Raw genomic sequence first — 14,542 nt, 5'->3', positions numbered from 1 at the left:
ATAGGTGTTTACAGCAGGGCAGGACAAAATGTATTTCATAGGGAAAAAAGTTTGTCTGCTTAAGTCCTCAGAGAACTAATTATAGTTTATGATTCGACAACTTCATGACTATTGGCAGTTTATGTAGATTCCAGTTGGGTAAATGGCTTAGCATGTGTGTCATTGAAAATAAAAAAGGAAACAATAGATTTTTGACACATCATGCATTTTAAAACAAACTGATAAATGGATGGTGGTGGTGTTCAAAGAAATAGAAGCTTCTCGTACACTAGAAGGCTTAGAGGAGCTTCACAGAAACCTTAACGATTTTCATTCTTCTTGACACTAAAGGAAAAAACATGGCTAAAACCCTGAGTCTTATGGAGGTAATACAGAGCAGACCTTCAGAAAGCAATACATTTCACTCTGGACTTAGAGATATAAATCGTTTATTTTTTGTGACATTTAAAAATTATATTTTAAGTATCTAAATAAACATAGTAACTATAGAAAATTAGGAATACCCATTGTTAATGTTTTTATGCATACTTCTAGATTTTTCCTATGCCCATGAATGTGTGTATAATATAAGCTTTATGTGGATAAAAATGACTGTATTATTTTGTTTTTACAAAAACGGAATTATACATACCCTTTGGTAAACTGCTTTCTTTTCTACTTGACAAAGTATTACTTTTTTCCTATATTCCCACCTTTTTTAAAAATTTATTTTTAATTGAAGGATAATTGCTTTACAATATTATGTTGGTTTCTGCCTCACATCAACATGAATCAGCCATAGGTGTACATATGTTTCCGCATTGAACCTCCCTCCCACTTCCCACCCCATCCCACCTCTCTAGGTTGTTACAGAGCCCCAATTTAAGTTCCCTGGATTTTGACTCTACTTTTAAATAAGGGCAAAGAAAATTGCACAGTTTCCCCCTTGTACTTCAAAAACCACCTTCAATGTTAGAAAACTCTTTATAAATAAATTTCTATCCCATCATGGAGCTAAAGTCTGACTTCCAGATACACCATTATTAATGGAGCAGAAGAATAACTCTTACTGTATTACACAGAAATGTAATTCAACAATCTAGAACTCTAAGATGTGTAACACATTGCAGAAGGATATGGATCTTTTCTCAGGGCCCTGAAGGAGCAACAAAAAAGACCATATGGAATATCTCACTGCAAGGCAAAGTCAGGAGATGCAAACACAATGAAGAGACTGTGGATGAGACGGCATTGCAGGCAGAGCCAGGGGGTTTAATGAAGGGGTGTTTCTGAGGTGGGTTTCATAGGATAGATAAGTTTAGTAGCTGAGGGGAAGTTCAATGAGAGGAAGTTCAGTGAGAGGGAGAGAGAAAGAAGAGAGAGAACTGATCAGAGAGAAAACATCAGAAAAGTCCTGCAGGAAATCTTTATTTTCCACCTATGCAATTGACAAACATCTTTTTTAATAAAAGTGTTACTTGATGCTAACAAAGGTCAACTGAGATATGCACCGTCACTATTCTCGGAGTTTACAGAGTGTAAATTGATACAGCATTTACTTCTGGAAAGCAATTTAGGATATAGACGCTGACAGCCTTAAAATGGTCATATTTTTCGGCCTAATAGTTACTGGTGAGATCATTAAAGAGGTGGTCAAAAATTTAGATGTAAGGGTCTGCATCAAATTGTTACTCATAGTCATGCAACTATGGGGAAACCCTAAATGTTCAAGTTTACGCAAAATTCATAACTGAGTATAATTTTTAATGTTCTACACTGAGCTTATATTTTTTCCTTTTCATTTTATTAAACTTTGAAGCAAAGAAAATACAGGTTGTCTATTCAGGAAGTAAGTAGTCCCTTTTCTCTGGAGCCCAGATTATATTCAAGGAAGCCATGGGAAATAAGATGGAAGAGAGGTATGGAGAGCTTCCAGGGGAGATTGGGACCCTGGTAACTGGTTAGATAGAAAAAAAAAGTCTGTAAGGATGCTGAGGAGTTGCAGATGTCATTAGGGGACTTGAGGGGCTTTGGGTGCATAGCAGGAGAAATATAAGTACCGTATTGGGTCCTTTGAGTTGGACATGTCATCTGAACATCAAGAGACGCTTTCTAGTAGCCAGTCTGGAGCCCAGGTGAGCTGGCAGGGTTGGCCATTCATTTATTCACTCAGTCCACGTTGGTTAAGTGTTTGCTGCAGTGTGTCAAGGGCTGTATTGGATCCTGTAGACACAAAAAGAAAGGGTCTTCCATTCTAGTGGGAGATCTTTATGGAGGCTGTTGGGAGCAGAGAAGACCAAAGGGACACAACGCAGAAGAGGAAAGCCTTGGGCTAAGAACAGGACCAGAGCACCTCCTTATAACTCCCAGGGACTTGGCAGTGAGACAGGCTGGGATCGCAGTGCGTCAGGCAGACAAGAAAAGGGATGTGGCCGGGACAATGTAGGATGTGCTTGGGGATAAGGGGCCTGAGTTCTGGGAAAACACCGTCTTCAGTGCAATAGACAGTGTTCAAAGGGGCACAAAATCTTGGGCTCAGTTCTAGAGGCAGGCAGGCCCAAGGGGAGTGATGTGATGGGGGCGTTAGCAGCAGCAGATCCTCCAAGCCAGGTGGGGATCTGCATCTCTGGATTTATCTACCCCATCAGAACTGGACTCTGGTCCACAGGCGGGGCATGGGGAACTGGGTCTGATCTCTACAGTGTTGGCAAGAATGGGGCTGGTCAGACGCTGCTCAAAGCCAAAGAAAGTGAAGATTAATAACATGGTGAGGCATTGTAGGCAACAGGTTTTGATTTCTCCTTTTAGAAGTTTAACAGTAAATTGGGACTTGCCCAGCAGTCCAGTGGTTAAGACTCTGAGCTTTTTACTGCAGGTTGCATGGGTTTCGTCCTGATTGGGGAACTAAGATCCCACATGCCATGTGGTGTAGCCCCCAAAATAATAATAAATATTTTTAAAACAGTAAAGAAATGAAGAGTAAGAGAAAGTCCTTCAGTGCATTATAAACCAGAGAGTGGCAGTTTGAGGTTCTTACTTTTTATGATAGAGGAGCTGTATACCTATTTGTGGATAAAGGAAAGAGAATCAGTAGAGATGGGTGTCTGGAGGTGAGGGGAAAGAAAGGAGGTATTTGATGAAATAAATTATGGGGAAGGTAGGAAGAGGTGACCTCAGAGGGGTAAGTGAAGCTTGGCAAAAAGGAGGGATGCTGCATTGATACATTTGCTCAGTGCTGAACAATATGTTTGTTAATGTAATACATGGTTTTCATTATCATCGAAATATAACCACCACTAGAGAAAGTTTGGAGAATAGAAACACAATCCCAGGTGGTGCAGTGGTAAAGACTCTGCCTGCCAATGCAGGAGACACAAGTTCGATCCCTGGATCAGGAAGATCCCCTGGAGGAGGGCCTGGTAACGCACTCCAGTGTTCTTGCCTGGAGAATCCCATGGACAGAGGAGCCTGGCGGGCTACAGTCCAGGGGGTCGCAGAGAGCCGGACACGACTGAGCACACAGCGCACGCCTGATCACACGCCGGCATACACGCTGAGAAAGTCTGGAAAATAAAAACATAATCCTACATTAACCACAGAAGCTACGATTATTTTTATACATTTCCTTCCATGGTAATATTAACAGAGACTTTTCCCATAGTTTTAATCAGAGTACATAAATTCCTTACATCTTGCATTTTTTCACTGAACATGATAGCACACACATTTTCTAGGTTGCTATAGTCTTCATAATTTCTTAGATAATATTCCTTCAAATAGTAACAATAATTTCACTAGTCCCCTAACTTTGATTTTAAGTTCTTTTTTAATATATAATAAGAGTAAGACTATAATAAAAAATGTTCAAGTACATACATGTTTCAGATGATCTCCTTTGACTGGATTCTCAGAAGTTATATTAGTAGGTCAGAGTATGAGCATAATTTTCATGGCTCTTGTTATCTTTTACTTTGTATTTGCCTCAAAGTTTCTAGTTCTCAATTTTATAATAACCAGAGTGACTCCTTTTTTTTTTCCTCCAAATTTTTTACTTTCCTAAGTTGGACTGTGCACACAGTTCGCTGTAGAAAAAGGCATCATAACCTCCCAGAATTTTCCAAGCCAGTCGTCTTTAGTGTCGTCTTTGGTGGTTAAATATCCCCAGTGAGAGGAGCTAGGAGATTCAGTGCAGTTGCAGAGTTTTAATTCACTTGGGTTGCTGTGTAGACCCCGCTTACACCTATACTCTGAGTTGTCTCTTACCTACTAACCTCTTACCTCTAACCTATTTACTGCTTACCTACTAGCTTCATCCTCTTAGTAGATACTGCCAGATAAAGCAGGGAGGCCAGAGATGATGGATGGGAAGGTGGCCCTTCCTCTGTGCTGGGGCTGCTCTTCTTGGTGAAAGCAAAAGTGTTAGTTGCTCAGTCATGTCCGACCCTTTGCGACCCCATAGACTGTAGCCCGCCAGGCTCCTCTGTCCGTGGAATTCTGTAGGCAAGAATACTAGAGTGGGTAGCCATTCCCTTCTCCAGGGGATCTTCCCAACCCAGGGATTGAACCTGGGTCTCCGGGATTGCAGGCAGATTCTTTATCATTTGAGCCACCAAGGAAGCCCTCTTCTTGGGGAGGCTGAGCTCAAAGCCACCCACTCACCCAGCCCACTGCACACACCTCAGGGTATTGGCTCCACTTCAAAGGCAGCCCTATGTGTTAAAAATAAATAAATAAATAAAGGCAAAGCCATGATAAGGTGGCCATAAATCTGAAAAGTCTGGCATTATCAGTTATCACTCATTTTCAAATATGCATTTGGAGTGGATATTCCAGTTTGAGGTTGTGCGTGTTATTATAATTTTTTTTTAATAAAGACCTTTTGAAGAATTGTGCAATACACCCTGACATGCTGTGCTTGACCTTAAAAAGCTGACAAGGCTGACTTGTAATTTGGAAGGGGCAAGAGGGTTGAGGTGAGAATGCGCTGGTTTCTCCTGGGATGGCAGAGTCCACCCCGCCTAGACTGGCTATCTGCCCACGGAGAGAGCTCTGCTCTTTGGAGCCCTCATCTGGCCGGCAGGCTCACAAATGGGCAGCCTGGGGGACAGAGTCTCAGAAAGAAAGGAATACTGGCTTTAGAAAGTCTTGCCACTGCTTCCAGCAGAGCAGCTGTTCTTGACCGCGAAGAATAAGACGTTATTGGTGAATATGTAGAAGTGAGTACCCTGAAATAGGTGCTGTACTTACCCTGACGCTATGAGCAATTCAGTAGGAAAATAAAGGACCGAAGAGATAAGCACGTGTCTGGGGCCTCTTGCTGACACACGCACCCTTGTGGTTTACCCTACAGGTGTGAGCAAGGATGCGTCCTGCACGGAGACCTGTTCCTGTCCCTCCTGTGCGCTCCGCGTCCCCACCATCAGCGACCTGCTCAATGACCAGGACTTACTAGATGTGATCAGGATAAAGCTGGATCCCTGTCACCCAACAGTCAAAAACTGGAGGAATTTTGCCAGCAAGTGGGGCATGCCCTACGACGAGCTGTGCTTCCTGGAGCAGCGACCCCAGAGCCCCACCCTGGAGTTCTTGCTCCGGAACAGTCAGAGGACGGTGGGCCAGCTGATGGAGCTCTGCCGGCTGTACCACCGGGCCGACGTGGAGAAGGTGCTGCGCAGGTGGGTGGACGAGGAGTGGCCCAAGCGGGGGCGTGGAGAGCACCCCAGGAACTTCTAGACCTCGGCTCCTTCTCATTGGCCTCTCGGACATTGCAACAAGCGCAGGTTAAGGAGCAATGTGAATCTGTTCTTTTTTTCTCTTTTCCCACATTGTGCTGCATATAGGATCTTAGTTCCCTAACCAGGGATCAAACCCATGCTGCCTGCATTGGGAGCATGGAGTCTTAACCACTGGACCGCTGGGAGAGTCCTGACTCTGTTCCTTTTCAAGTTTAGGAGAAGGACCCGGAACCATGGACATTGGTTTTCCCCAGAGCTGGCAGTTTTGTGGAGGGGTCGGGTATGTTTTTGGTGGTGGAATTTCCTTTAGTTTTGCACATCTGTTTTAATTTAATATTTGAATCTGGAATTGGGGGAAATGTGTTGCAAGCTCCTACGGGGACCAGGACCAAAGCTATAATCAGAATGGATTCATGCCATGATGAAAATAAAAGTTCCCCTCCTTTAAATACAGAAGATTGAGATTGGAACTAAGATGGCTGATGGCCCCCAAAAGTCATCATCCACAAGATCCCTGATGAGTAACGACACTCCCACACACAGAGAGCAGTCACCCTTTAGCCTGTTATGCTTTTTGTTACAAAGTGAACTTACAGGTTGCTGGCATTATGTAGTGATACACACCAGGATACAGGTGCCGCCTTTCTTATTCAAACTCTGGGCGCTGTCAAAGAGGTCTTTGCTCGAGTATTTTCAAAAGAAATATTTATCAAAACAACTAGTTATTGGGAAGACAAAGTCAGGAATTAGCAGGGTAATAAGGACCACGGGAAAGGTATTGACAAAGAGTTGGCCCTTCCAGTATCTTTGACTTTTCAAAAGTTAATTTAGTATTTATTTCTACATCTTTTCTATCAGGTCAAGTGTTTTGCCCCAGAGAGAAAGCTCAGTTGAGAAATAAATAAAAATCTGGGGAGGGAGGAGGGATTCAGGATAGAGGGGACACATGAATGCCTGTGGCCGATTCATACTGATATATGGCAAAAACCATCACAATATTGTACAGTTCAGGTACTGTACATCACAATTCAGCCCATGGGTGAAAGGCAACCCCCTCTAAAACCTACTATCTCAGCTTAAGACAGAGCCTCAGTATTACCCAACACATTAGCCAAGAAAGAGAAATCTTTAATGATGATATTGGAAGGGGAGCTGTGCTTTAAAATCCAAATTTTAGAGGATTTTAAACCAAATGAAAAGATGAGATCCAAAGAATATCCACTAGTCTTGTTTGATGGTTTACTGTGGAAGGTGTGGAGGATGGGAGGGAAGCCTTGGTTTACCTGACAATTTCATAAACGTGCTATTTGATTTTGGCTGTAGGCTTAGAAAATTAAGGTACTTCATCCAGTGTGGGAGGATTCTGTATAAATCCCTGACTAAAAGAAGCAAAAATGATGACTAACATTGATAGGAGTACAAGAAAGATTAGGATTAACTCAAAGTTATTTTCTCAACCACTGACATTTTTTCCCCACTGTTTACAGCAGTTTGTTACAGAGGTTGCTGGTATGTAGTCATCAAATGTTATCTCTAAACTTGCAAAAGTACTGTAGAGACCTACTGATCACTTCCGACTTAGTCAGTGTTAGTCACACCTAGCTCGTTTTGTCAGATTTAGCAGATAAATGCCAAGTTTATCAAAAGATGTACCCAAAAGCAGCAGTCAGAAATAAAATGTAAGTTTTAAAAACTGGGTTCTTTTGCAGCTTGATGTCCAGTGGGGTGGTTGTTAGGTGCTGGTTGTCTGCTGTATTCTTGGAACTGTACAGAACATTTGATTTTGCACCGTGTTCGGGATCCCAGGTGGAGCAATGGTAAAGAATCTGCCTGCCAGTGCAGGATATGTGAGAACTCGGGTTCGATCCCTGTCGGGAAGATCTCCTGGAGTAGGAAACGAAAACCCTCTCCAGCATTCTTGTTTGGAGAATCCCATGGACAGAGGAGCCTGGTGGGCTACAGTCCACGGGGCCGCAAAGAGTTGGACATGACTGAGCATGCACAAGCATGTACACGCGGGGTTTTCGTTAGGCTGCGTGTGACATGTGCTCATATGTTAGCCCAAAATGTACTGTGGCCAAGAAGTGTGTGGGATCTTAGTTCCCTGATCAGGGATTGAACCCGTACCCCCTGCATTGGAAGGCAAAGTCTCAACCACTGGACCACCAGGGAATTCCCCCCAAGCTGAGACAGAACTTACCCTCATAGATACCTGAACGTGGCTGTGGTTCATAAATGTCGGCTGAAATTACCTTTGAGTTGGATCAGAAATGTTAAGACACAAGAATGCAGATGGTTCAGCTATGGGCAGAGCTAAGAACGCTCCTTTATCTTTATGTTCAGGAATTACAGAGAAACCACGAGACCACAGAGCACCACCCACTCAGCTCTCCATTTGGCAGCATTAGTTCCAAAGCCTGATGGCTAATAATTTTCATCACTGGCTATAAAAGCTTAAGTTTCTATTATAATTGCATAGCGGAAGTGCCAGGATAGAAGGGATTTAAAAAAAAAATAGGAGTTGATATAAGTATGTTGTTTTAATTTCACTCTATCATTATTTGCACATATCGACATCTACATTCATTGGCATTTACCTTAGGAAAAGTTTTAATTATTAACAGTGTATTAGCAGAGAGAGATTTAACCAAAAATTGTTTTTAATTAAAGTTCATTTAGATTCTAGACTTTGACCAAATGGAGGATGACTTTCATCTGTGTTACATACAGAAATATCAAAAGTAAATCTCACCTGAAGTAGAACTATAACACAATTCTGTAGTAACCCCAAATAATTTTCTTTAAAGTTTATTTTTAGTAGATAAATACTGTGTTAGCCTGACTATGCTGATACTTTACAAAGGTCAAAGTGGAAAGGAAGGGAATTACTTTATGACTGATTGATCAAATCATTGTTAAAATGTATTCATTAATACTTAAAAGCTTTCTTCTGTAGGAATCCATGTTGAATTGATCATACTATGAACTAATCCGCTTTTGATGATGTCCTTTTGCTATCAGAAGGATGAATTCTTCTTAGCTAAGTTCCAAGTTACACTCTTTTAAACAAAACTCCCACCTGCAATGTTATGGTGTTATGTGTTGCGGCTCTATGTAATATGCATTTTATTTGGTTGCAATAGAAAATTACTACTTGCAAGGGAATGGAAAGCAAAGTAGACACGACATACACACCCAGGACATATGCACACAGAGGAAGACTCACGTGGAAGGAAGACACAAATAAAGCACAGAGTCATTTAAATTATTAACTAATTTCAATTAATCTTAAAATTATAAGATTTTAAATAGTTAGGGCTTAAATTGTTTGCCTGGATTGCCCATCAGTATTCAAGATAACTTGTATGAACAAGCCTTCCATTGTTGTGACACTAAATAATAAATATTTGATAATACAGAGGGACTTCCCTGGCGATCCAGTGGTCAGACTCTGTGCTTCCACTGCAGGGGACCCAGCTTCAATTCCTGGTTGGGAAACTAAGATCCCACAAGCTACATGGCCATAAAATAACAATACAGCAAATGCATGGTGATAGACAAAGATGCTGCACCTTTGGGTAATTTTTATGGGGCGCTGCCCTCTGCTGGAGAATGGAATCTGCTTGCATCCTTTCAGGCTTGGCTAAGACCAGTGTGTGTGTCAGTCACTAAGCCGAGACCCCCTGGACTGCTGCCCGCCAGGTTCCGGCTCCTCTGTCCATGGAATTCTCCAGGCAAGAATCCTAGAGTGGGTAACCATTCCCTTCTCCAGGGATCAAACCCTGTCTCTTGCGTCTCCTGTACTGGCAGGCAGATTCTTTGAGCCTCCTGGGAAGCCCTAAGACCAGCCTAGAACCAACCTTCTATTGATTATTGGTTGTATGTTAGAACCCTTAGAAGTAGCCCACTAAAAAATCAGAAGAGTGCAATTATTTTACAGATTGGCAAATATTAATGGAATGAGGCTGGCATAATTGAGATGAGGGTTCCTGTCCCCTGAAGGTATCCCCATCATGACAACATCACCACGCAGATGAAATGTGGAACAGTCAACCCTAGTTGCAGTTCGTCACCCTGGGAGTTCTCCCTAAACACTCAGTAGGACTTTTTCTCTGTGGAGATATAAGGTTAGCTGTCTGTGGTCTCTTTTGCTTTCAGTTTAATGATGCTTCATCTTGAACATCACAGGTATAGTGATTTCTGTGTAAAAAGGCAAAGGGATTGATCTCCCTCAGTTACAGCAGACTTCAAGGAAGAGTGCTAACTGTGTCTTCCTCTATGACACATAAAAGAAACACAGTATTTTAAATACAGTCCTAATAACTAAGATCTAGCGAATTTTCTTTCTCTTTTTCAGATGAGTGAATATATTTCATTTAGTTTTGAGGCAAGACTATACTCCTTATATTAATAACATTTTTCCACTTCTGTCCTCCGTTATAGAATCTTCCTCTCCTCTGGGTTCATGTTTCTGCTGTCTGTATTGCTTGTTTTAGGGCCAGTTCCTCTGTCTTTGAATCAGATTTCTTCTACATGCCTGTGGCCTTCTTAACTCCCGGTGACCTGCTAACATTGGCTTCCTTTTTTTTGCTTATACATATAGAGGATTGTCTTTCATATTTAATGACACTTTGAACTTAAGAACGTTGAAACTGTTTTCTACCCTTGTAACTGTCAGGCGAGTGTATGCTCCTCGGTTCTTGTCTTGTCACAACAAAAATTTGGAGTGACGTAACCAAAACATCTGCAACTGCATGTACTCAAGGAAGTGACTGAGAAGCAGTCTCCCTCCTGATTCTGTGATTTCCTGCCTGGGAGTTCCAGCTCCACCTTCTGAAATGTGTACAGTTGTGTATAAATGGACAAGGGCAAATCTTGCTTCCCAGTTGTTTGGAGGGTTGCAGCCGTGATGCTGAATCAAGTGCCAGGCAAGTGGGCGCTGCATTGCTGGGGGTCCCATCACCTAGAGGAAGACCCAGAGCAGAGGAGAGGCTGTTTTCTTTGTCTCCGTGGCCATCTTAGCCGAGGACACGCCTGAAAGCAACTCCACAGTTGAAGAGATCAAAGTAGTCAACAGTGCAACTCGAAATGAAATGATCGAGTTTATCAACCCTTTTGGAAATGTAAAGATTATAGCTTCTTATGGCCCCTGAGCTGAGCTGAGCTCTTATACTTGATGTGACCTCCAATGACCATTTTCCTTTGAGAAAGCTCCATGGAGGGCTTCTTCAGCAATGCTTTTATATGACTGAATTTTTGTGATCCATTCTATGTCTTCATGCTGTACTTTTGAAGATGCCTTCATTTTGATGTCTTGCATGATTTTATATGCTTCTTTATAAATAGAGATTATTTTAAACTATCATAATGGGTGCTGCAAAATTAAATGGACGTCCACCATAACTCTAATTGGTGCTTTTATGCAGATCCTAACACAATCATTGATTCCCTTTTTTCTCTTGGTCATTCATCAGTCAGAAACCTAGTGATTTTCTGTAATACACCCCGGGGATGCAAAGGTAAGTAAGACCCTCCTACCCTCCAGGAGCTTTAGATGAGGGAGAATCATTGTACATGACGAGAGACACTCCTGGAGAGGGTGTCACACACACCCAGGAAGGGGCAGAATGAAGTGAGAATCACTGAGGCAGCAGGAAACTCAGGTGAACAAGCAGTCTGATGAAGTGTTTTGGATGTTGTAATACCTGCACATGAAGAGTGTTTTCACAGTCACTTTCCGCCTCTCCTAACTTTCTCTCTCTGGCCCAGGCTGGTCTACTGAGCTGCCAGAGACCCCAACTACCAGCTTGACATCTCCATGCAGCTGCTTCCCAGGTACCTCAAATCCAACCTGTCCTGAAGAGAACCCATGACTCCCCCGTCCACACTTCCTCTTCACCAGAGTTCCCTGACCATCTACCTTGCTGGTAAATCACCCTCAAGACCCCCTCCCAAATGTCTCTTAAATCTCTCCCCTCTACTCCATCCTCACGACCGTCCTAAGCCAGGCAGCCACCCTTTCTCATCCTGCAACAGCCTCCCAGGTGGTCTCCAACCGCGGGACGAATCTCGCCACCCCCACATTAACTCCTTCGATGGGCTCCCACTGAAGGTGAAGCCCCAAGTTGGCAGCGTGGGCTCTGAGGCCCCGCGACTTGCCTGTGTGGCTTGTCATCGTGCCCACTCTCCTGCAGCTCCTGAAGCTTAGCCGCACTAGAGGAGGTCCTCAGCTCCCCACACACCAGCTACACTCAGACCTGGCCCCGCCGCCTGCCCCAGCCCAGCCTCTTCAAGCCCCAGGTCTTGCCTCTAACACCGCTCTTACCAGGAAAGTGCCCCTGCCTCCCAGACTTGGTTGTCTTCCTGTTATATTTACCCCACAGCACTCATCACAATAACCTGATTACTGATGTCAAGCCCGCTCCGCTTGGCTGCAAACCAGAGGATGGGGCCTTGTCTGTGGTTCACTGTTATCATTAGCACTAACTGGCCTGGAGTGATTCAAAATATGCTGAAGAAATGGAACTAAGAAAGTAATACTTCAAATAAAGTGAAAGCTTTAAGAAAATTTTTTAACAGTATCATGGTTCTTGAGGAGGAAAAATGTTATAAATAGAAAATACCAGATGAGGGGTTTTACATACCAAACCGTGAATGCCTCTGGGACACAGGATGCTTTTTAATGAGGTTCATCCCTTTCCATTCATTTTCTGTCTTCAAAGATCAAAGCAAAAATCTTCTGGAATTAGATGGCAATGAATCTTTCAGAGCTGTGAACCTACTACAAAGCCCCTGAACTGTGTGCTTAAAGTGCTTTTTCACATGATGAATTTTATGTTATGTGAATTGTGTCCCAATAGGAAAAAAAACAAACATAAAAAATAAAGCTGTCCCCACAGGGGAAGGTGAAGCAAAAACAGCAGCTCCCAGCAGCTGAGGGGAGCCGGGAGAAGGCAGAGGGGAAAGTGAGGAGGAGGCTGGTCTTGAAGCCAGTGAAGACTGCTCTGTGAGTCCAACCAAGCAGGGTGCCTGCCATCCATCTCCCTAATGACAGCCAGGATGCTGAAAGCACTCCGGACCCCTGCTGTCCTCTGCAGAGCTGAAGATCCTGCTCCTCAGAGGGGCTGTGGAGCAAAGGTCCCTGCTCCAAATACCACCCTCCATCCCACCTCTTTACCTGCAGGCCCCTCAGCCTCTCTCCCAGGAAGACACAGGCCAAAACACCGAGACAGCCATGTGATCAGGGCAGTAGCAGTTGGATTTGTCCAAGGTGCAGAAAATCATCATGTTTGCTGTGGACTCAGTAAAGTAGCAATGGGAGAACTGACTGAAAAAGGGCAGCAAAGAGAAATAAATGGCAAGAACTGGTTCTTCCTCTATGTGTACGTCTCTGAAAAAAGCCAGATCAAAAAAGGGTATTCTGGAGTGACAGATTTGGAAGAGCTGCTTATACCTCTTTTAGATGATTTCTGTTTCTAGTTTTAAATAGAAACTAATAGGGGAAATCACATTAAGTCAGTCAGCAAACATTTACCAAGCATTTACTATGGTCAAGCCCTCAACTGAGTTCTGAGAATACAGTGACGGACCCCAAATCCAGGAATGAAGACAGACAAGAAAACAGGCAACTGTTGTGTCGGGAAGCCAAAGTTTATCTTTTTATAATTCAGTCAGTATTTTCATGGGGGAACAAATGGTAAGTTCCATCAGGACAATTTAATAAAGGAACTAATTACAAGAGTGAAAGGCACCTAAGGAGGAACTAACAGATGTAGGCATCTTTAGGTCTAAAGGCTCAAGTTGAGGGAGAGGTCAGTGGGAACACAGATGGTAGCTCATGTTTTTAGCACTGATTATTTGGTTATAACACAGTTTATCACTCACCTTACTGAAGGATATCTCGGTTGCTTCCAAGTTTTGCCAGTTATAGTTACGTTATATTGCTATGTAAACATCTATGTGCAGTTTTTTGTGTAGACATAAAGTTTTGTGCTTATTTGAGCAAATACCAGGGAGTGCAATTGCTGGAACACACAGTAAAAGCATTTTGGCGTTTGTTAAGGTCTTTGATCCATTTTTAAGCTGAGTGTCTTTTGTTGCTTTGTTAAGCTTTAAGAGTTCTTGATATATTCTGTGTAAGCCCTTTATCAGAGGTGTTCTCTGCCCACATGTTTTCCCAGTCTGGGCCTTCTCCTCTCATTCTCTTCATACTGTCTTTTGCTAGCAGAAGTCTTTAATTTTACCAAGTTCAGATTATCAGTTATTTATTTCATGAACCCTGTCTTTGGTGTTGTATCTAAAAAGCTATCACTGAACCCAATGTCATCTAGCTTTTCTCCTATATTACCTTCTAGGAGTTTTATAGTTTTCCATTTAACAGTTAGGTGTAAGATCCATTTGGAGCTAATTTTTGTGAAGGATGTAAGGTCTGTATCTAGAGTCATTTTTTTGAATGTAGAGGTCTAATTGTTCAGAACCATGTGCTGAAAAGGATTTCTTTACTCCATTTTATTCCCTTTGCTCCTTTGTCAAAAACCAATTGCTTCTATTTACGTGGCTTTGCTTCTGGGCCCTTGGTTCTGTTGATCTGTTTGTCTATTCTTTCCAGAATACTACGGTATTCTTGGTTACTGTACCTCTATAGTAAGTCTTGAAGCTAGGTCGTGCCAGTCCTTCTGTTTTGTTCTCTCTTTCAATATTGTGTTGGCTATTCTAGGTCTTTTACCTCTCCATATAAACTTTATAATTGGTTTGTTGATATTCATCAAATAGTTGGATTACATTTGATTTGGATTACATTGAGTCTATCAATCAATTAGGGAAGAACT

The 14,542-nt window shown here is 42.6% G+C and overlaps 1 protein-coding gene across 1 annotated transcript in view; it reads left to right on the top strand.

Moving 5' to 3' along the window:
- The window catches only part of EDARADD (EDAR associated death domain), a 67,887-nt gene extending 56,768 nt beyond the window's left edge, over positions 1-11,119 (top strand). The window contains exon 6 of the mRNA XM_043477027.1: positions 5,330-11,119. Within this exon, the coding sequence (XP_043332962.1) occupies positions 5,330-5,712 (383 nt within the window). The 3' untranslated portion in view covers positions 5,713-11,119. The remainder of the gene's footprint in view (positions 1-5,329) is intronic.
- Positions 11,120-14,542: the final 3,423 nt, after the last annotated feature.

The sequence above is a fragment of the Cervus canadensis genome, chromosome 8 (genome assembly GCF_019320065.1).
Source record: "Cervus canadensis isolate Bull #8, Minnesota chromosome 8, ASM1932006v1, whole genome shotgun sequence".
Lineage (NCBI taxonomy): Eukaryota > Metazoa > Chordata > Mammalia > Artiodactyla > Cervidae > Cervus > Cervus canadensis.
This window is presented reverse-complemented; position numbering and strand designations above follow the sequence as displayed.